This window comes from Pteropus medius, unplaced genomic scaffold (genome assembly GCF_902729225.1).
Source record: "Pteropus medius unplaced genomic scaffold, Ma_sr-lr_union100, whole genome shotgun sequence".
Classification (NCBI taxonomy): domain Eukaryota; kingdom Metazoa; phylum Chordata; class Mammalia; order Chiroptera; family Pteropodidae; genus Pteropus; species Pteropus medius.
In genome coordinates, this window is record NW_024351543.1 from 7403358 (window position 1) to 7424609 (window position 21252).

At 38.3% G+C, this 21252-nt stretch overlaps 2 protein-coding genes across 4 annotated transcripts in view; one reads left to right on the forward strand and one right to left on the reverse strand.

Moving 5' to 3' along the window:
• HSPBAP1 (HSPB1 associated protein 1) overlaps positions 1 to 15625 on the reverse strand; it is a 46883-nt gene extending 31258 nt beyond the window's left edge. The window contains exons 1-2 of one of the 2 annotated variants that reach the window (XM_039843201.1): positions 15407 to 15625; positions 3163 to 3348 (exon numbers count right to left, since the gene is read on the reverse strand). In XM_039843201.1, coding sequence (XP_039699135.1) covers positions 3163 to 3348; positions 15407 to 15470 — 250 coding nt within the window. In that variant the 5' untranslated portion in view covers positions 15471 to 15625. The remainder of the gene's footprint in view (positions 1 to 3162; positions 3349 to 15406) is intronic. The other variant, XM_039843202.1, reaches the window with a different exon arrangement.
• A 997-nt stretch (positions 15626 to 16622) lies between these two features.
• SLC49A4 (solute carrier family 49 member 4) overlaps positions 16623 to 21252 on the forward strand; it is a 67430-nt gene continuing 62800 nt past the window's right edge. The window contains exon 1 of one of the 2 annotated variants that reach the window (XM_039843203.1): positions 16623 to 17380. In XM_039843203.1, coding sequence (XP_039699137.1) covers positions 17020 to 17380 — 361 coding nt within the window. In that variant the 5' untranslated portion in view covers positions 16623 to 17019. The remainder of the gene's footprint in view (positions 17381 to 21252) is intronic. The other variant, XM_039843204.1, reaches the window with a different exon arrangement.

Genomic DNA, 21252 nt, shown 5'->3' on the forward strand with positions numbered 1-21252 from the left:
AGAGAGAAGCGTGTGGATTCTAGACATTTAGGGTGTAAGTCACCAAGTCACCAGACGCCACTTAGAGAGGCATTCAGAATGACTCAGAGGTTTCTCGTGTAAGAAGCTTCATGGATATTGCTGCTACTGATAATAGTCATACCCTTTGACCCAGTCATGCTCCTTCTAAGAATATATCCTAGAGAAATAATTAGAAACTTGGACAAGATTTATTTTCAAAGATTTTTCACTACAGTCTTATTTATAAATTTAGAACTTCCAAGCAACTAATCAAAATAGGAGAAATTTTTAAAGTATATTATACTGCCATATAATGGAACATTAGGTAGCCATTTAAAAGTCACATTTAACATGAAGAGAAGCTGCTCAGAATATGTTAAGTGAAAGAAAAAAAAGCAGGCTGTGAAAATTAATACAACTTTATTTTAAAAATACAAAAAGGCCTGATGGACATATGTATACTTTGGTAATAGGACTAAGTATTTTTATCTTTTGACAATAAAACTTTGTGTTTTTAAATTTCTTTGGATCTATCTTCTCGTTTTTTCAACATTCTCCACAATGAGAAAGTCATACTTTCATTTTTTAATTATTTATAACTTTAAAGAACATTTGTATGTGCTAGGCACTGTTCTCAATGTTTTATGCATATGAACGCATTTAATCTGGAAAACATTTCTAAGCTACAGAAAAGTTAAATGACTTGCCTAAAGTCACACTGTAAGTCATAATTTGAAACCATGCAATCTGACTCTGGAGACTCCTCTTTTGTACCACTACCCTATACTGTTTGTGGAAGTACTGCATTTATGTTCAAAGAATAACTTTAAAAAGAACAATTATTAAGACATCCCACAGAATGGGAGAAAATATTTGCAAGTCATCTATCTGATAAGGGTCTAGTATCGAGAATACATAAAGAAATCTTTTATGACTCAATAAAACAAAACAAACAAAACTCAAAAAGCGAAAAGCATCTCAATTAGAAAATGGGCAAAGAATCTGAAGAGATTTCTCCAAAGAAGATATCCAAATGATCAATAAGCATATGAAAAGGTGCTCAACATCAATAATCATTAAGAATATGTATATCAAAACCATAATGAGATAGTACTTCATACCCACTAGGATGGCTAGAATGAAAAAATGGAATAAGTGTTGGCAAGGATAGAGAAATTGGAACCCTCATACACTGGGGTCGGCTGCTCTGGAAATAGTTCAGCAGTTCTTCAAAAGATTTAAACACGGAGTTATTGTATGAGTCAGCAATCCCACTTCTAGGTAGAAACCCAAGAGAAATGAAAACATCATGTCCACAAAAAACTTGTATATAAATGTTCATAGCAGCATTATTCATAATAGCCAAAAAGTGGAAACAACCCAAATGTCCATCAGCTGACGAGTGGATAAGCAAAATGTCATATATACATATAATGGAACATTATTCAGCAATCAAAATAAATGAAGTAAGTACATACTACAACATGGATGAATCTTGAAAACATGATATGTGTAAGAAGGTAGACACAAAGGGCTACATATTGCATAATTTCATTTATATGATAGGTCCAGACTAAGTAAATCAATCAAAACAAGGTAGATTAGTGGTTGCCAGCTGCTGGAGGTAATGTGGAATAGAGAGTGACTGCTTAAGGGGTACTGGGATGCCTTACAATGTGATGAAAATGTTCTGGAATTAGATAGTAGTGTTGATGGCTGCACAACATTGTGAATATGCTAAAACCACTGTCTGTTAAAATGATGAATTTTACATCATGTGAATTTTATCTGAATTTTTAAAAAGAACAAGTTATCTTTAGTTAAAAACTCAGAGGAGTTGCACAACTGCAAAGACTATCTACTTTCTTTTTCTTTTATACTTAAGTATTAACTTGAAAATGTCAAATTACTGTGCCTCATCTATAAAACAGGATAATAATAATACCATTCTAAGAGGGTTTGAAAAAGATTGAGTTGATATGCATAAAGCACTCAGAACAGTGCCTGACACAATGGCTCTCAACAATTGTTAGCTATTAGTGGTAGTATTGTATTTGTAGTCTAACCAAAATGTGGAAAAAATTTCTGTCTAACAAACACTTCAATGAGTAGATTTATTTGACTATAATCAAGAAGGAAAAAGCACAAGCTGATTTTTAGGTGGCTGCTGCTGGCCTAGCACTTAATTTTAAAATACAATAAACATTTCAGTCTGTGATTAGAACAAGACGCCGAAGAATTTCAGGTATATTAATCCTGCTTTACCTGTCATGAGAGCACAAAGACACCAAAAACTGAATAATGCTATGAGAACTACTAGAAGGTCAACATGAAAGAAAGAAGCTTGGAGAAACTGGATAATTTTCCAGCTCCTTATTAATAGATATTCACAGAGTTATTAATAGATATTCACAGAGCCACTTCACAGCAATACTTACAACACTGAATTTCTAGACTACCAAACTTACCCATATTTAAGTAGAAATTAAACACACATCCTGAAGCCAGACAATGGTTATGGACTCTTTTAGACTAGAAAACAGTACTTCTTCTTTCCTTTAAATTAACTATTTTTATAGTTAATAATAAGTGCTTTATCTGATTATAAGGCAAAAAATCAAGATGTTACAAGGCTTCGAGAAGAAGAGCAAGCTGGCAAAATCTAATTGCTTAAGAGAACAGCTTTACCTATGTTTTACAGTTATGTAATACAATAGAGGTCAGGCAGCTGATGAAGCAGAGAGAGAAAATTTCAACCAAGGCTGAGCACTATAAATAGTGCCTGAAGCCACAAATAACAGGACACATTCTACATGAGTCAAAAGTGGAAATGACTATTAGATTAGTATTGGTCTTTTGCAGTCACAAGAGAACATAAATAATAGCACATCGACAAATATTTACTAAATGTCTACCATATTCAACGAATCACGGTATGTGGACAAATATATCTTCTATGAGGTTATAAACTACAGGTTGTTTATTCTAAAAAATAAAATCTAATACAAACTGTCTTTCTAAAACTTCCAATAAAATACTCCTTATCTGCAAATGGTCAAAAAGAGAATTAGAAATAAAGGATTCTCTAGAGATAAAGAAACCACTGCTGAGAATGTGGAAATGCTATTGAAGAGATATTATTATGATTCCTTGTGGTCCTACCTGTATCTGTGTTTTTCATTCCCATTCTGAATTGTATCTGCTTGCCATGAAGGACCCCAGAAAGGTATTTAGCAGTCCAGTGTTGTGCTGGCCAATCAAAAACCATGTTACAGAAGATTGCAGGTTGTTGTAAAGACATGATAATTTCTTTTGCTTTCTCTGGCGTAAAAGGTTTGACACGTTCAACTAGAGAAAGAGATAAACAGAGGAATAGATAACTATAAAGTTATTTCATACAATATGAAAAAATAGCTAATATCGTTTCTATTATGGTAAATCTTTCTGTGTAATTACACTGCATTTATATGTCACTTATTACTGTTCATATAAATATTTAGCATCAAACAACCATAATTCTTAAATAATTTTTCTCATTAAATTTTAAATGTTGGAAAATATTTATAATTTTCAACATCAAAAATGGCTTTTCAACTATCTAAACTTAAAAAGATGTAATTTTTTTAAAGACCTAATTTTTTGAAAATATAATTTCCTAAATAGAGAAGTATGTAAGAAATGCTGATGGAAACTACTTTAGAACAGCTAGAGTTGCTGGAGTCAGCAACAATTCTACTTGCAATATCACATGTTTATGCCAAAAAGACCACTGAATTAATACAGTCAATGGGAAAGGGGGAAGGATTTTCATTGCAAGATTTAAAAAGATAAGAAATGTGCTAGGATTCTTACCTTCAACTGGATCTATAAATAGTATAGGGGATATTTGCAAACTGAGTCCTTCAATAAATTTCACTGAATCATAGAATTAACAAATTAACTGAATCAACAAATTCTGGTTAGGATAGTAAAGATTAGTATTTGTTAAATAAAACAAGTTTCTATTTAAAGCTGTCTTAAGATGAAAGTTTTTTGGGAAAGTTAACAAATTTCATACTTATGGTTCTCTAGAACAATCGGCTAAATCTTGTATTTCACTGTTACTTAATCTGTAATTACACTTAATTAAAAAAAAATTAAGAAAAGCTCATAAATAACCCATCATCCAACTTTCTTCTAAACTTTCTGATAAAAGAGGGATGAGAAAGCACTCATCAAGGAACTTGAGTCATTTGTACTTATAGAATGCAAGGCTTGCTTTTTTTAAGAAAAAAAAATTTAACTCAGTTTGGCTTACTTTCTCAGATAAAGGCAAAAATTCAGAATCATTCCCTAAACCCTCGGTGAAGTGAGCAGGCTCTAAGTCAATATCTGAGACCAATCTGTTACCTTCTACATAGTCAAGGCTCTCAAGTGAGGAGATTAGTGTGGATGCTTAGAGGGAAAAGGTCAGGTAGAAAGGCTGAGGACTACCTGGAGTGAGGAAAAGGCATTCAGGTCTCGCTGTTAAAGAAGCCCCAAGTCTATCATTAGGTGACCTTGAAGTATTGAAGAGCCCTACTAAGGAAAACAGGAGGTGACAAGGAATAAAATTTTCTATCTTTCCTTGAGATTTTTTTCACTCTTGACACGCATGATAAATTCACTTTAAAGGTCTGAACACATACTGAATTGTAAATTTAAGTACAAGGTTACCTAGACTGCAATGCACTGAATCTTCCTGGACTTGGAATGCCTTGATTCTGTGTGTATGAAAATGGACAACCTGCATATCTTATTATATATTTCTAAAGTTTTGCTAGACTATGAAAAGCTACAATACATTCCTGATAATACTCGGTGGCATACAATTTCGAACTACCTTTGGGAAACAACTGGGAAAATGAAGTAGGAGTCTCAAACGACCACCCATTAAACTAGTAACTCATGTTATAGAAATTTGCTTTCAACAAAGTAGTTAATCATAAGCTATATACATATTCATATATTACATATGTATATAAATATACATATAAAATATCTATTTCCACAATGTAAAAACTCAAAATATAAACAATCTAATGTCTTAAAGTGGAAAAATATTTACTAAATATTCTCCCATGGTACATTATATCCATTAACAATTAAAATGAGGGCTCTGTAGAAATGTGTGGAGATGTAGGAACTGGAATTGATTCAGACAGCCGCTGCAGCAGCCAAGTGAGAAGTGTGATAATAGGGCCCTGAACAACAAGAGGTGGCAGTCGGGAAGGCAGATATTATAGAGATGGATAAATACTAAGAGAATAATATCAAAGATTATTAGGATCAGAGAGATGTGGGGTTGGAGGCAGATGCAGCTATAAGGAAGACTGAAGTTTCCAGACTTTGTGATTTACCATATGAGAAAAGATAAAAGCAACAGTTCATTCTGCTGAGAAGATGAAGAGTTTGGTTTCAAACATCTTCATCACACAGTACCACATATTTATTCGCAAAATATTTTACTATTTGCAACATACTTTTATATATATTAAAACAAAAGTTCTCATGTGATCCTCTAAGAAGCTTGTAAAACACAGGCAGAGAAAGTATTTTCTTACCATTATCCTAAGGAAAAAATGGAAGCTCAGATGTCAAAGGTCAACACTCCAGTGATAAGCTGTAACTATAGGTCAGGTTCCCTGATTCCAAGTCTAGTACTCTTTCCACTGCACGATCCTACTTCCAGGAATCACCTAGTCAGTACTAGTGACATAATCTGCCCGACAGACCCCTACAATCCCCTAAAGGAAAGTGACCTTGCCACAACCAATCTAATTTTGCTAAGATAACTTCCTTATTCCCAACTCCCATCTGCCAATAAAAGTCTTTAATTTTGTACAGCTCCTCAGAGCTCCTTTCTCTCTGCTAGATGGGATGTTGCCTGATTCATGAATCATTGAATAAAGCCAATAAGATCTTTAATTTTCACTCAGTTGAATTTTGTTTTTTAACATCCCTAAAAAGTGCTCTGATCTATTGCATGGTTGGTCTGACCTACTGCAGCATTATTTCAGTTCTAAGGTTGTAAAATATTCAAGCTTTCAACATTTTACTTCCAGAACTTTAAAGGGCAGAGATAAATAGAAGCACTGGTCCTTTCTGAGTAGGGAGTTTATTTATTCTGCTTGTCTTAAATCATATAGCTCTGAATGTTCTCAAAACAGTTCTCTTACATAGTAAGACATGTCTAGCCACCATTCTACAAATAAGTACATGGGCATTAGAAACACATGACTAGTGTTTTGACAGAATAGCTTCAAAGAAGTAAATAAATATTTTTTCCTCTAATACAATATTAAATTTAATATATATGTATGTATCTATATATCTATATCTATAGATATATAGATGTAGATCTGATCTAAAAATCCCAAATGTTATAAGAGACTCTAAAACTGAAATTTACTGAAAAAGCATCTGGCCCAGCAATTGGAATTTATTAAATGTTTAAACATTTGCTAAATGAATGAAAAGTGCTATAAAGTATATATAGTGCAGAGCAGTAGGATACTCACCATAATAGGAAATTAGCATATTTACAGAATTTCAGGCCTGATTGCCAAAAGCAATCAGCTGGTTGTAAGATAAAACTAATTTGGTTTCTGATCATTTAATCAACAATGAACTGGGCCACTAAATTAATGAATTTGTGTTATAATTTCCTTTATAAAAATGCAATCTACACTGTATTAATTAAATAGCCTAGGGATGCACCCAGTCATTCCACATCAGGAGTATTTCCAAAGAGCTATAAAAATTATGAGGCAACCTTGACAGCCTTTAAAGGATAAGTGTACTTAGATCTAAACTTGCAGAAAACGGCAGTGTTTAATTAGATGACTTGGAAACTGCTGAAAAAACAGATTAGTGATCTAAGTGTTGCACAAGTCTTTTCTCCCTCTAAATATAGCATGTTATTCAGACAATTTATTACAGCTTGGTTACAACCGATTCTTTGGCAATAGTGAAACCCCACTAAAAAGCAAACTGCCTTTTTCTCAGTAATTTTTTCTTTAATTAATGCAAAGTAAAAGATAATTTGAAACCTAATTTCCCTGAATTTGCTAGTGATCTGGCTTCTATCAATTAATATCTGGCATGGACTGTACTTGAGATTTAGAATTCAAGATGAGAATAAGGAAAATATACCAAACTGTAGAGGAGCAACTGTTCCATGATGTGACCGCTGCCCTACCCGAGAGCTGGACCTGGGCCAGAACAGAGATTGCTTACTGAAAACCCCTCCTTAGAGCCTGACTGTAATCTATGTTCATTCTGACATAAATCAGCACCTCCCTCTGCTTCCCACTATGTGCTGCTTCCTGGAACAAGCCATTGTCCTGATCTAGTCAAGCATGTAATTTCCCCATACCTGGTAGCATTTGCATGTTAGTACCCATCACTATCCACCGCCCCCCCCACCCCTATCCTATATAATTCTTCGGCATTTGCCAAAAGGTAGGGTGATCCATTTCACCCTGCAGCTGCCCAAGATGCTCCTCATATGTAAAGTTCTCTTAATAATCTCTATTAATTGCCAGACTGAACTGGTCAGCCTCTTTCTTCAGTCTTTCCCTGCCTTCCGTTTATGGAGGTAGATTTTCAGTTCCGGAACTTTCCCTGGGTCCATGTGTACTAACACTAGTTTCCAGAATACTCTCCAAATATTGATAGAATACAACAAAGACAAAGATCTTGAAATTAAAATTAACTAATACTCATGTCAGGTAAAATTTTAATAGATATTTTAATAACTAATATATTTAAATTACTAATTTTCAATCTTATTCAAAAACTTTCCAAAAGTGACATAAGAGTAAGTCACAAGTTACAACACAGAGAATCACCATAGTGACATAGCATGAATTAAAAACTATGTCCTGGCGTGGTGGGCTAATTTATTTCTAAATCTATACATATAAGCCTACGGTGATGTGATTTCATCAGTCTGACAACTACTGTATAAACATACAAGAAATTTTAAAACCTCTGGAATGGCAGATATTAGGAATGGTAGATATTAAGGTAAAAAATAATAAACATTGGGCCATGTCAGAAAAACACTGATGGAATTATACAAATATCACTTAACAAAATGACTGCAGTATTTGTACTAAAGAACAAATAGTAAAACTTACACCAAAGATGTTTCATTTTATAGTCCCTATTTTAAAATGTCAATACAAACTAAGGAAATTCTCCTGAAAGTTAATACAATGCTTAAGTAAAATGATGAATAGTTATAAACCCTTTGAATTTCAAGGTCTAGAAGGTGGTGCCACAGAAGAAACCACAACTGGAAATGTTGAAGTGTTATGGCCTTGACAATACCAATGCATGGATTGGTGGTGAACGCCAAGCAGGTTCACCCACGGACAGGAGACAGATGCTGGACAGCCACCATCCTCTTCTTCCCATCTTCTTACATGTCACTCTTGCCCAGTTAACCCAGAAAATCGTCTTTCCCTCCTCGATGCAATCTTTCATGAGCCAGAAAACAGCTCAAAAGTAATATTTATAAGTTTGAAGTAATACTGGTCTTAAACCTAAAGCAAGAAAAAGTAAATCTATATTTTAAGTGAAGTTAATACTAGAAAGAATGATGTCTCAAAGACTAAAGCTCTTTAAAATGCTCCTAGGTATCTTCAAAATTTCCACCAAAATGTTTCCATCTCTTCAGCTTCTACTAAGTAAATTTTCCATAATCCAAAACAAACTGATTATTTCATCACTTTTCATAAAAAATATTCAACAGCAGAATCTTGTAGAGATATCTGCACACCCACATTCATAGGAGCACTATTCATAACAGACAAAAGGTAGAAGCAACGAATCAATGTCCACTGACTGACAAATGGATAAACAAATGTTTATCTATACAGAGGTAGATTTTTCAGACTTAAAAAGGAAGGAAAATCCTGACCCATGCTACAACATAGATGAACTATGAGAATATTATCCTAAGTGAAAAACGCCAGTCACAAAAGACAAATACTGTATTATTCCATTTAAAAGAGGTATTTAAAATAGTCAAATTTATAGAAACAGAAAGTAGAATGGCAGTTACCAGAGCTGATGGGAAGGGCAAAAGGAGAGTTGTTTACTGGGTACAGTTTCAGATTTGCAAGATGAAAAGGTCCTAGAGATCTGTTTCACAACAGTATGAATATACTTAATACTACTGAACTCTTAAAAACGGTAAACATGATAAACTTTATTTTTTTACCACCATTAAAAAATATTCAATAGTATCATTTTGTTAATAGTCATTATTAAATATAAAGTATTTTAGCTACACATGAATTACACACGTGCTCTAGCATGGGAATTTAAAAAATTTTTGAGATCTCAAAGGCTTTTGTTTTTCTTTAAACTCCCCTGCCCCACCCCTGCCCTTTTTAGAAATGAGAACAAGAATAACATGGAGAGTATGGCATCCCTAACTGAAGTTATATAGGAGTGCCCGTTGTATATGAAACTCAAGTCCATACAATTCTGGAATGAGATATTTCCTTTGGAAGGACTGCAAGAACAGTTGCAAAGATTCATCCTTCTCTTCATCAAGGCATAAGCCTGGATATAACTAAAACTATGAGAGCCCAATAGTAATATAATATCTTCAGTCTGAAAGACAGAATCATTTTCAAAGAATTGTAATTTTTAATTGCGCTGAAATGCTTCAACCAATGTGTGATCCTGGAAGAAACATCTCATAGTCAGAATTTAGGTCGATTCTTAACAATAAGTAGTTTCATGTTTGTTTGTTTTAAGACTATTTTTTTAGAGTAGTTTTAGGCTTACAACAAAATTAAGAGGAAGGTACAGAGATTTCCCATATCTCCCTCCCCTCACATATGTGTGCCCCCTTATCAACATCACTCATTGGAATGATACATTTTTTTACCAAGGATGAACCTAAACTGGCATATCATAATCACCCAAAGTCTACAGTTTATCTTAGAGTTCACGCTTGGTGTTGTGCAATCTTTGGTTTTGGACAAAAGTATAATGAAATGTATCCATTATTACAATATCATATGAAGTATATTTACTGCCCCCCAAATCCTCTTTGCTCTGCCTACTCATCTTATGTTTGTTTTTAATAATTTACAACCTTTTACTTCGAACAAATTATGTCACATCCTTGAAGACAAACCTGTTACCTTCATATATTTAGAGTTTAGCACAGTGCTTGGCATAAAATGATGCTAAATAAATCTTTTCTGAATTCACATCTTACTTTTAGCAATGTATGAAACAACCATTTGTTTTCTCCACTTTTGCGTAAGAACTATTGCACACAATCAGAAACAGTCTCAAAATAAAGAGATCAGTTCCACAATTTAATGCTCACCTCCACAGGTTCCCTTTCCTGCTCCCAATCACACTGTCATTGACTCCTAATTACCCTGGCCTCACTGCAACCATTTCAAAGCTTCTTTACTCTCAAATCCCCAATATCTCTCCATGTGTGGTGCCTTGCTCTATTTTTCTGAAAAACTGAAATCCATGATTTCTCCTTTTTTTCACTTCAGCATTTCTAGTTCACCTTGCCCTTCTTTGGTCTCAAGTGACATAATCCTCCTCGTTTTCACTTGCATATTCTGCCACACTTCCATTCTAGTAGAACCAGTCTGTCTCCTCACTCCCCTCCCCTCCCTACCCCTACATACCTTGGGCCTTGGTCTTTTCTCCATTCACCCTATTCCTGGCCTCATCTCACCAGAAATGGCCTCTTCCATTCATTTCCATAGTCAAACTACAGTCATGAGCCACATAATGATGTTTTGGTCAACAAAGGACAGTAGTACCTTAAGATTATAATGGAGATGAAAAATTCCTATCACCTAGGATGTCACAGTCATCTCAACATTGTAGCTCAACCCATTACTCATGTGTTTGCAGTGATGCTGGTGTAAACAAACCTACTGCATGGCCAATTGTATACAAATATAGCACACACAAATACGTATAGCACATAATACTTGATAATGATAATAAGTGACTTTGTTACTGGTTTATATATTTACCATAATATAGTTTTTATCATTTAGAGTGTATTCTCTCTACTTATATACACAATTTACTGTAAAACACTATGCCACATTACACAGGCAGCAGCCTCATACCTCATGTTTATCGCCCCTCTTGATTGTTTGTATCTTTTTCTCTTGTGCTTGATTTAACCTCATGTTGTTTTGTACAGTAGCATGCTGTACGGGCTTGCAGCCTAGGAGCAACAGGCTCCATATAGCCTAGATGTGTAGTAGGCTACACTATCCAGGTCTGTGTAAATGCACTCTATGATGTTTGCACAAAGACCAAACTGCCTAACAATAGATTTCTCAGAACATATCCCCTCGTTAATTGGCGCATGACTGTAAACCAAATCTTCAAATTATTCTTGGAAGCACAAACACAATCCAACCTTTATCAGTTCTTTCTCCTCTCAGCAACCAAAGCACTTAATGTGTGTAATGTTTACATCCCATCTAATCACCTCCCTGTCTTGTGGATATGTCCTTTACTACGATTCTTTTTATCTGTGTCTTTTTTCCCCAAACTGTATTTAGAAGCTATTTTAGGGCAAGGACTGTCTTCTACCTTATTGTATGAAAGTCTCCTATTTATAGTGTACATTCAAATTTCTGGATAATGGAATGGTAATAAGTTTCCTCAAAAATAACTTTTCTATGACTCCTACAATATTTATCACTCTACTGACCATACTGATCCTTTCACATTTATTTATCCAGTGTGTGAATATTTCGTACCCTTTATTCACGAAAGCCTTATCTAATTTAAAGCAAAGCCTTCTCTTCCAGTAGGATGTTGCTCATTTAACTTACTTTGTAATGGTAATAAGCAGTCATATCAAACTGGTGTTTCTGGGGAGAATGATAGTTTAAAAGAGAGTTCAACATTACACAGATAGGATTCTGAGAATCCTTTAATACAAAAATTGAAGTCTGCAAAAATGTATGTTCGTGCTGTATTTTCAGAGGAGCAAATCCATACTTTCATCAGATTTTTCCTTTCTTGGGACTTCAAGATTAAGAATCACCAGTTTCCTCAAAAATATGAAATTATGAAATTATCATATGACCCAGCAGTTCCATTGTTAGCTATATGAACAAAGAACTGAAAACATAGGCTGATACCAAAACTTGTATATGAATGTACATAGCAGCAGTCATAGTAGCCTAAAAGCAGAAACAACCCAAATGCCCACCAACTGATGAATGGATAAGCAAAATGCAGTATATCCATACTATGCATGGAATATTAGTCAACAATGAAAAGGAATGAAGTATTGATACGTGCTACGACACAGATGAACTTCGCAAACATTATGCTATGTAAAAGAAGCCAGACACAAAAGGCCACATATTGTATGATTTCATATATATGAAATGTCCAGGATAGGCAAATCTGTATAGCAGAGTAGATGAATGTTGCCAGGAGCTGGAGAGAGGGGCAAATGGGGGGAGTGACTGTTAATGGGTACCAGGTTTCTTTTTGGTGTGATGAAGTAGTGATGGCTGCACAATTTTGTGAACATAATAAAAACCATCAAATGGTACATTTTAAAAGGGTGAATTCATGGTATGTGAATACCATAAAAAATAAAAACCTCCCCTTCCTCTGCTGCATGCTTGACATCTTTTGCAGCATTCTTCCAAACCTAAACTCTATGCATTCACATTCAAACTCAACACAGCTCTCACGATCACCTCCTTTCCGTGGGTTCCTAATTTATATGTCATTTCTCAGGCTGGAAAATTTCAGATATCTCTAATTTTTTTTCTCTCAGTTTCAACATCAGTCAGTCACCAATGCCAGAACTTTCTATTAATAAAAATGGTTACCATTCTTGAATACATAATTCCTGCCAGATACTATACTACGATTGATCTACAATTGTCTTTAATTTTCACAATAATCATGCATTTTATAGAGGAAACTGAGACTGAGGGTGATGAAGTACCTTGTCCTTCAGTCTTTCTCTATCTTCCATCCTTCAGACAGAGTGATCTTCCTAAAAATAACTCTGATAACGTTACTACCCCACCTAAAATTCTTCAAAGGTTTCTCACTGTCATAAACTCCAGACTCTTTAACTTGGTATAAGGCAGGGGTCCCCAACCGCTGGGCCACAGACCAGTACTGGTCCATGGCCTATTAGGAACTGGGCCACACAGCAGGAGGTGAGCAGCAGGTGAGCCAGTGAAGCTTCATCTATATTTGTAGCTGCTCCCCAGCGCTAGCATCACCACCTCAGCTCCACCCCAGATCATTAGGCATTGGATTCTCATAGGAGCACCAATCCCTGGTGCCAAAAAGGCTGGGGACTGTTGGTACAAGGTACTCATCAGGATCCCTCTTCTTCTCTCACTATACCTCATACCAACTTCTTTCAGTTCCTGGACCATGCCAAGCTCTTTCTCCTCTTGCCTCTGGACTAGGCACGGCGTTCCCTTACCTACTTTCTCAACAAATATTATTGCCTGCTATGCCTGGCATTGTACTTGCTGCTTGGGCACATGTGGTGAACAAAACAGATATAGGTCCTGCCCTCAAGGTATTTAAAGTCTAATGGAAGAAACAATAATAAACAAGTATTTACAGGTTGTGGTAAATGAAACGAAGGAAGCAGCATGCTGTATTTATAGAATAGCTAGAGTTAGAGGTCGGGGTAAGCTACAATGACTGTTTTAAATAGGTTGGTCTGCTAAAGTCTCAGGTGGTGACATACTCTGAAACCTGAAGATTAGGAACCAGCTATGCGAAAAGCATAAAAGGAAGGGTGTGTGTGACAAGAGATATTCCGGGAGACAAGAGCAGAGTCCCGACCAAGGATTTTTGTAGGCCATGATTAGGACTTTAGATTTTATTCTAAGTTTTAAGTGCAATAGAATTTTAAGAATTTTAAGGAAGTGTCACTTTTTGCTGCTGACCAGAGAAGGGATTGGAGGGGTACAAGATAGGAAACAGGGACACAGCGACCGAAGATATAGTACTGGTTTAGGTAAGAAATGTGGATAATTTGGACAAAGGTCTGAAAGTGGGGGAACAAGACAGATTAGATGCAGAATTGACCTAACTTGCAAAGTCATCGGCTGAAAGTAAGAAAGAATCGAAGAAAAGATACAGCTTGGGGAACTGTCATTGGAAAAGGAAAGTAGGCTTACCACAGAAACAGAAGATCAGAAAGATCTCAGGCCCATCCTGAGGTTGACCATTTTCATTTTATAGCGTTATCAATCTGTCCAGGACTTTTTCCAGCAAAGTTCAGCCAAGGTGTAGATGCAGAGGGCAAAAAATTGATTCATTCAGAGTGTGGGTTTTGCCAGAAGAATAAAAGGCAGGGAGGGACAAGAGATAGTATATTTTCAAGGGAGAGATCATAATGATAAACTATGACATGCACTCTCAGTTGGATTAGTGGGTACAGATGGGCAGAAAACGGAAGGATCAATGAACTGGAGTATAGATGAAGATCAAGAATTGTCTCCTTGGGGTACATAAGTGAGTTATAAAAGTAAGTCAAATAGTAAAAAGTTATCATTTGTTTCTTCTGGTCATTTACCCCTCTAGGCAAATGACTATTTGATCTCCAACCAAATCCATCCTGTGCTTTCCTGCTCCTTGTCTTCTCAGGACTCTCCATCACTACCACTTGGATTTGTCACTATCTCATCCAATCATAAACGCCACCTCAAACTAGTCCCTCCATGAAGCCCTGATTTCCCCACTAGGATCTCTCTGCTGGTGACAGCCCTCACTGTGTACTACTGATAGTATTTACGTTACCACATATCTTAGTCATTCTTTTTCCTTTCTAAGCCTCTTTACTCAAAGAGGATTTGTTATAAACAATCAAAAGTCCCTGGATCCCGTGACAGTCCCCAGGAGAGTGCTAGGAACGGAGCAATCATTCGATAAAGGCTAACACGGATCTCTGACTCATGGGCCTCCAAACCTTGTTCTCTAAAGCAGAATTTCACTGAAATCGAACAAAAGCTCATAATCTCTGTTCACAGGTCCTAGATATTTCCATTTACCTCAAGGGTAGGCTCCAATCTCACAAATTTAATTTTAATCTATTGTAATATTCAAAAAACGTCATGAGTTAAACAGCACTGGTAGGACGGGGGGCGGGGAAGGGGGAATACAGGGCCTGAACAATGATCAAAAATCTGGATTCTACAACTTGAGAATGCCACGTTCACTAGAATACAAATAATTTTCATCATAGCTTAATGCAGGGCCAGAGGAAACCTGGGATAAACGCTAGACCATACGGCCACATGAGAGGTGCCAAGAGAAAGTTGGCACAGGGTCATACCGATTCGTGGTCTGACCTCAGCCTAGCACCTACCTTCCTCCCCGCCAGCTCTAGCTGCGTGGCACGCATCACTGGTCGCCCCTGGGCCTGCCGCCATGGCTAGCAAGACGCGAACTCCGCCCGAAACCCAAAAATAAAGCGGAGCCGAGCATGAGCGGGATCTGAGGACTGTCAAGAGCCCGACTCAGACGCTACCGCACAGGAAGGAGACGCAGCGGTTGCTACCTGACTCTTCCGCAAGCGCCGCTCACGTAAAAGACACGTGACGCGCGCTGGGCGGGACCATGCAGATTTGTTTTGATTCCGGGGTTGTTGAAAGGCAAGCACGTGGTCTCGGTTGCGGCTCTTTCTGTCTTCCCTTACTTACCCTTCTTTCAATGTAGTCTTTTCTTGGCTTCGTTTCTGCTTCTCGTTTTCTAGTCAGGTCTTTCCTTTCCGCCTTGGCGCTTTCCTCCAACTATATTGGAGTTTTAGGAGATGTTTGCTTTTTTTGTCGGGCTCGGAGCAGTGAAATGTGGCTCAAAGCTCATTTACTCTGCAACAGATCTTACCACCCTTGGATACCTTGAGAGCTTGCCCTTCTCTTTTTCTTCTCTTCCCACGCCTTTTGCCCTTCTGGCAACAACATGACCCCACCTGGTTTTCGTGGCTGCCAGGGAATATGAACCTAGGGCAGATGTCCTTTCATTGTGTTCCCGGTGACTCATTTCCCCACCTAGACAAGTCGAATCGCTTAGGTTTTCAAGGACACTAGTTGACAGCTGCCAGGCTCCTGGATTTGTATAGCAAAATAAACAACCGGCTGCTTGATCAAGAGATCAACAACCTGCACTATTCTCCTCGTTTACTCTTCGTCGGTCAAAATCGTTTAACTAGGTCATTTGGGGACAGAAATCTTCCAGTCTGAACATATCTTTATCGATCGCCTATTAATGACAAGCAAAAGGGTATAATCATATCTATATATTTTATATATGTGAAATTGGCTAGTTTATAATCTCATTAGGTATGTAAGATAAAAAGTTGAAAAACTAGGCAGTACTTATTGTACATAAAAAAAAAAAGAAATGATTGTCAAGAGGCAATCCTCTGGGTCCCTACTATGCTTCAATCTTACCCTATCTCCCCCTATAATTTCTGAAGTTAAAAACCCAAAAAAAAATAAGAAGAAACCCAATATGGAAGAAAGCATTGGCTTAAGTGACCGGAGGTCACCGAATTGTTTATTAGGCACATGATGTAAAACTTGGAGACTTCCTACAGCAACCCGGATTCCTTGCCCAACCTCCTCTAATACAGCCTCCCTGGGAGTTTCCTTTTTCCCGGGCTCAGCCGCGCTCCTCTCCGCCATTCCAATTCCTCTCCATCCATCCTTCGGGACGCCGGATCCATTCGGTCTCCTGTCACCGCCTGGGGGGAGGAGGCACAGTTCCAATTTGCACCCCAGCCTCCTCCTGGCCCGCCGCACCTGCCACCCCTCCCTGCCTAGGGCAGGCTCTCTCGGCGCAAGCGCACTAGGCGCGGCCGCGAGGCCGAGGGCGACTATAGCAGCCTCGGCCTCCACCTCCTCCAGCTGTATCTGCGCGGGGCTGGTCGGTGGCCGCGGGGACCGCGCTGGGCAGGGGCCCCGCGGACCGCGCGTCGCCATGGGCACCAGCTGGAGCAGCGAAGAGGAGCGGCAGCCGCTGCTGGGGCCGGGACTGGGGCCTGCGCCGGGGGCTGCCCGGAGAAGCCGAGAGGCGGCGGCGGCGGCGGCGGCGGCGGCGGCAGCGCTACCCGCGGCCGCCCAAGGTCCCGGGCGGGTGTACGGGCGCCGCTGGCTAGTACTTCTGCTCTTCTCGCTGCTGGGGTTTGCTCAGGGCCTGGTCTGGAACACCTGGGGTCCCATCCAGAACTCGGCGCGCCAGGCCTATGGCTTCTCCAGCTGGGACATCGCGCTGCTCGTGCTGTGGGGTCCCATCGGTTTCCTTCCCTGCTTCGCGTTCATGTGGCTCCTGGACAAGAGAGGTAAGATGTTCCGGGGAGCACCGGCCGGCGCTGTCACTCCTGGGGCAGCCTCCTCCCTCGGCTTCGTCTTAAGGGTTGTGTGAGGTGATGGGAGTGTCACTCGCATCCCATTCCTGACTAGGAACCTCCAATCCCAAAGCGACAAATACAGGAAGGCTTCTTTGTAGCTCTTATGTTTTTATCGGGGCTCATTATGCAACAGCAGGGATTAAGCCTTCTCTAAATGTTCACGTTTTTGCTTATTGTGGACTTCAGAGCATCCCCGTGCACGGGCTATGTATGTTCTTTACACCACAAAAATGACTGATGCTTTGACTTCAAAGGGATTTTGGGATGTTGAGGGTGAAAAGATCAGAAAATAGACATCAGAAAATAGATGATGCCCAGATAAAAGGAAGTAATGAGTTGGCTTTGCATAATACATGACCCCAGCCCAGGAAGAGCTGTTGAGAAACTCGGACCTGACTCTTTGGGTTCTGGGAAATGATCACGGCAGCTTTAAAGCGTGTGTATGTAAGGAGTTGGCTGTGTCAGTTGAGATTTATAACTCTTAGATAAAGCTTGCAAATGAATGAAGAGTCTTCACAGAAGAATACTCTGGACAGACATCTCACTTTACAACTTGCTAGTGTGATTCTTTGAAGAGAGAAAAAAAAAAGGTCATAAGATTGAATAATAAGGCATTGAATTATACTACACAAGTATGGGTAAATGATTCATAATGGATGTGGTGTATCTACTGAAAAAGGGAGGACAATTTTAGGCAGAGAAGCATAGTGTCTAAAACAAGAGAAATAGTTTGATATGCTCTAATGTTCAGTTCTGAGCATTAATTTTAAGAAGGCCATTGATAAGCTAGAGTACTTTAAAAGTTGTGTAGTAAGAATGATAAAGGATGTAAAAGTCATAATGTATAAGATGAAGGGAACTGGGTGTGTCAAGCTTCAAAATGAAATGAGGAGAATATGAAATATGTGAAGATCAAGTAAAAGAGGAATTAGACTTAATGTGTGTCGTTCTAGAAGGAAGAACTAAACTGAGGGAAGTTACAAAGGGATGTAACTCAAAGCCATACGAGGAAGAACCTTCTAACAATGAAAGGTGCCCAGCCCTGGAAGGTCATAAGTACTTCCACACGAGTACTTATGCAGAGGATATGCGCTAGATTCTGAGGAAGGGTTCCTTGTACTGAATGGAGGTTTTCTTTGTTTGTTTGTTTTTTATTTGCTTTTAAACTGAATTATAGATTTTATTTGGATTTCACCACTTTTTCCACTAATGTCTTTTTTCCCCCCCTTTTCCAAGGATTCACTTGAGGGTCTCAAATTGCATTTATTTGTTATTTCTCCATAACCTCCTCTGATCTATTACAGTTCCTCAGTCATTTCTTACAAGGTTGGTTAAATGTAAGGGGAAATGCTATTTTTATTGTTTCTTTGTATTTATCTTTTTATTAGGAACATTTTCTCAATATTATTTGCTAAATTTAGCCAACCTTGTCTTTATGGTAGAAAAATGTTAATTTTTACCTTTCTTATTATAATTGTATCTACTATACCTGGCCAGATAAATGAGGGACTGCCTATTCTTTTTATAAAATAAGTTACTTTAGGAGTTCTTTCAGAGTTCTTGTGACTATATGGTGAATTCGAATTTATATTTCTATTGGTTAAAGCAATAAAAAATAAATTTTAAAGTTCTCTCTTTTAGGAAGTGGTTTTCCTTTTTCTAGTACATTTTCATGTGTTGGCTGCAGATGTTCTATCTGCGTACATAGAAAATGAATTTCTGTTATCCCTGGGTACCAAAGTCTCTTTCTCCCTAAAAGGTAGGGAACATTTTAGACTCCCTTCCTTTCTTCATATCCGACAGCAAATACTGGCGAGTTTACTTTCAGCATATATCAGGAATCTAACCACTTGTCAAATCCCCCACTACTATCACCCCAGTTGAAAGACACCATCAGCCCCATCCGAGTTATTCCACTAGTCTCCTAACTAGACCTACTGCCGTAGGTCCCAGACAGCTTAGCATAGAAGACCGCTTATCCTCATCAGATCGGTTTTGTACTCTCTTACCTCTTTCCGTTTTCCAGCAAGGAAACAAAAAGGACTAGCTAGTGAGATAATAAGAAAGGCAAAAGCAAGTGTGCCCTAGAAGTCAAGTGAAGAAAAGTTCAAGAAGGAGATAGCACTGGAGAGAGTCCTCGCAGAGCCTACATTCTAGTGAGGAGATCCAGTCACCAAACAACAATAAAATTAAATATTTAGTATGTCAGATGGTGATAGTGCTTTGGAGAAAAATAAAGCAAAGCAAAGAAGAAAGGGGATGTGATTGGGTGATGATAATCTATATACAGTGTCAGAAAGGCCTTACTGATATGTGTGAGCAGAAACCCAAGGGAAAAAGGAAACTTGACTTCTGGACAAGACTGTTTTGGGAAAAGACAAAGGTCCTAAACTCGTTTGGCATATCCAAGAAAGAGAAATGAGGCCTGTGCAGCTGTACCGAGCCATGAGGGAAACAACAGTAGAAGATAAGGTCAGAGATGCCAGGAGGCTGAATCACTCTGGGCCTCGTAGGCCACTGTGAGGTCATTCATCACTGAGAGGTGAGGAAGTTTCTCTCCATTGGAAGGCTTTAAGCAGAAGAATAAAATGACGACTCTGCTGTTGTCTTGAGAACAAGAACCAGAGCAGGGGAGACCAGTCGGGAGGCAAGTGGAATAACCCAGATGGGGCTGATGGTGACTTCCAAATGGGATGGTAGTAGTGGAAGATTTGATAAGTGATTAGATTCTTGATCTATGCTGAAAGTAGGCTCACCAGTATTTGCTGATGGATTGGAGGTGGGGTATGAAGGAAGGAAAGGAGTCTAAAATGTTTCTCAACTTTTTAGCATTAGTAAATGGGAGAATCAAGCTGCAATTTACTGAGATGTCTAAGATTGTGGAAGGAGTAATTAGAGGCAGATGGCATGAAGATCAGGGGTTTGCAATGCCTGTTAGATATCCAAGTAGACAGATTAAACTGTCAATTGGATTTATTAATATGGAGTTCAGGGGAGAGGCCTGAGCACTAAATTTAGGATTCGTCAACCTGTAATGGTATTCAGAGCCTTGAGGATGAGTGAGATCACCTGTAGAAATGGGCGTTGTTTCAGAAGAGGACTGAGTCTGGAGGTATTCTGACATTTAGAGGTTGCAGAGGTAAGGAAGAACTGGCTAGTGAGGACTGACAGTAGAGCCTTGAATTTAGCAACATGGAGCTCTTTGGTATCCTTTAAAAAAATGGTCTCACTGGAGTGGTGGGGGTGAGTCCAAAATAAATTGTGAAGAGAAGAATTGGAGACAGTGAGTGTTGATATTTCTTTCAAGCAGTTCTGCTATACAGGACAGCAGAGAAATGGGGCAATAGCCAGAGGGAATGTGCCTACTGAAAAGATATTTTTAAAGACAAGAGATATTAAAACATATCTCTGTAATGCAGTATCCTAATAGATCCAATAGAAAGAGAGAAATTGACAATGCTGGAGGAAGAGGGAAGAATTGCCGTTACTATATCCTTGAATAAGCAGGAGGGGATGCAGTCCTCCAGAGCACAAGTAGACAGGTTGGCCTTAGAAGTGTTGACATCTAATTCTCCAATAATAAAAGAATAGAAGATAGAGTATATAAATACAGATGGTGGGTTGTAGGAGCTTGTAGAAGTTATCTTTGCTTATAGTTCTCAGAAAATAGGAAGCAAAATTATCACCTGACAAGCGAGGATAGGGGAGCAGTTATTGGAGGATTAAAGAGAGAGGATAAATTATTAGACTATTTTCTAGAACAGTGAAGAACACATGGACTAGGAAATTATAGTCATGCGCTT